Source organism: Limulus polyphemus, unplaced genomic scaffold (assembly GCF_000517525.1).
Source record: "Limulus polyphemus unplaced genomic scaffold, Limulus_polyphemus-2.1.2 Scaffold5488, whole genome shotgun sequence".
NCBI classification, from domain to species: Eukaryota; Metazoa; Arthropoda; class Merostomata; order Xiphosura; family Limulidae; genus Limulus; species Limulus polyphemus.
This window is the reverse complement of record NW_013671098.1, coordinates 42,612-44,588: the sequence shown is the minus strand read 5'-3', so window position 1 is coordinate 44,588 and position 1,977 is coordinate 42,612. Positions and strand designations below refer to the sequence as shown.

The 1,977-nt window shown below is 32.3% G+C and overlaps 1 protein-coding gene across 2 annotated transcripts in view; it reads left to right on the top strand.

Annotated features, from left to right (window-relative positions):
• The window catches only part of LOC106472645 (mothers against decapentaplegic homolog 4-like), a 32,598-nt gene that overhangs the window by 21,546 nt on the left and 9,075 nt on the right, over nt 1-1,977 (top strand). The window contains exon 8 of one of the 2 annotated variants that reach the window (XM_022401200.1): nt 197-317. In XM_022401200.1, the coding sequence (XP_022256908.1) occupies nt 197-317 (121 nt within the window). Of the gene's footprint in view, nt 1-196; nt 336-1,977 lie in introns of both variants that reach the window. The other variant, XM_022401199.1, reaches the window with a different exon arrangement.

Sequence of the window (1,977 nt, the reverse complement as noted above, 5' to 3'; positions counted from 1 at the left end):
AAGTTCTGACTTTAATTACAAATCTGTTGTATGGTTTAGAATTTCTCAGGTTATAGAAGATAAGGTTTATCAGAAGTTCTGACTTTAATTACAAATCTGTTGTATGGTTTAGAACTACTCAGGTTATAGAAGATAAAGTTTATCAAAAGTTATTGTGTATTTTTCATTATAATAAATGAGTTTTTTTTCTCAATAGGTGTTTGATTTGCGACAGTGCCACCGACAGATGCAGCAACAGGCAGCTACGGCCCAAGCAGCGGCAGCAGCGCAAGCAGCAGCAGTGGCGGGTCACATTCCTGGTCCGGCAGCAGTAGGAGGTATTGCCCCAGCCATTAGTGAGTTTTTCAGGATTGTTTTTTATGCACACACTTTCCCTTACCCACCTGCTTGTACTTGTATAACAACCAACTAAAAATTCCCGAGAAGGAATTTTAATATTTCACTTCAACCTGTAACTTAGCTTACTAACTCTAAGCTCTCACTTATATTTCTTGAAACATGGCTTCTGTTTGGCTTTATTATCATGAGTCTTGTGGCAGACTACTGCTCTGTCCAAAAGGAGGAATATTATGTGTTTTTGTCTCTGCTTGATGAGATACCAAAGTTACACTTTGGTGTCAAACAGTAGGTAAAGGGAAAGGTTATAAGTGTGTTGCTGAAAGACTTGAATGTACTCTTGCTAATGACTAATGGCTTCTACTTTTTACTTCCTGTTTTTTATTCAAAATGTGATTATTGTTTTTTGTTTTATTATGATACTAAGAGTAACTTACATGTTCAGCCTACTTGATTAATCTCATGACTTTGTTTGTGTATTAGTAAGCTCTTTTTTATAAAGAGGCTGTGTTTATCATTGGTCCTGCTAAGATCTTAAAATAATTTGAAGTGGTGATTATGTCACACTCACTAAGGGCATGTTCAAGTACACTTGATCTAATTGTGGATTTCAAATATTCATGTTCTTTTGCATGTATTAACAGTTTTGTTTTAGTGGACCTAATATAGTCTTGCTGACAGCAGGGACAATTAAATTTGTAAACTACATTTGATAACTAACACTAGAATATGGTCCTTAGATCTAAAAAAATTATAGGCGACAGTTAGGTTTAAAATCATATCTCAACTATATTAAGGATGTACGCCATAAATTACTTTTATTAAGCCTTTTTGCCCCGGATAGGTTAAAGTGCACATGTCACGACATCTTGGACCGTTATTTTCAAAATTTTATTGAATAATATTTTTACTACTTATGTTAATGAGATTGGCATCAAAACGGAATCTGTAATTTAACACTTTCAATATGTGCTCGGTCAATTTGACCGACCACGTGACCTTTTTCTTGTTTAAAATCTTTATAGATTTAATACTTATAACTCTCAATATAGTGGGTATATCTTCACGAAATTTGTCAGTCTTTCAGTTAATATTACAAGTCTTTCACATACAAAAACTTCTATTTCTTAGTGAAGTATTTTTAATAAAATAAAGATCTCTCCATGAATATGTTGAGTATTTGTTTTGAATAGTCTGTGTGCAAAGTAATTTTTATTTTAAAATAAAAAATACTTTTCCTCATCTCAGATTTCCTTTGTGTAGTTCCTAAAACCTCCTAAATGCAATTCAAACGTTTTTTTTCACTAAAACTTTATAGTTTATCTGTTATTTTCTCTACCCTATCTCAAAACGGGATCAGTGAATTTGACCGACCTCATAACCACAAAAAAAAAATCAAAATAAACCTAAATTAAACTTTTTTCTTTCTAGAATGACTTTAAATTGTAACGTGAAACTACTATCATTTATCCTAAGTAGCTCGTAACAGTATACATCTATCTATAATTAGATTTTATTGTTTTATTGCCCTTTGAGCCATGTCTAACTAATATCAAATTTACATTACCCACGAGCTGCTCGCATGTGTCTCATGAACCATTTTAATTATATTATTATTATTTATTTTACCTAATCTAGTCT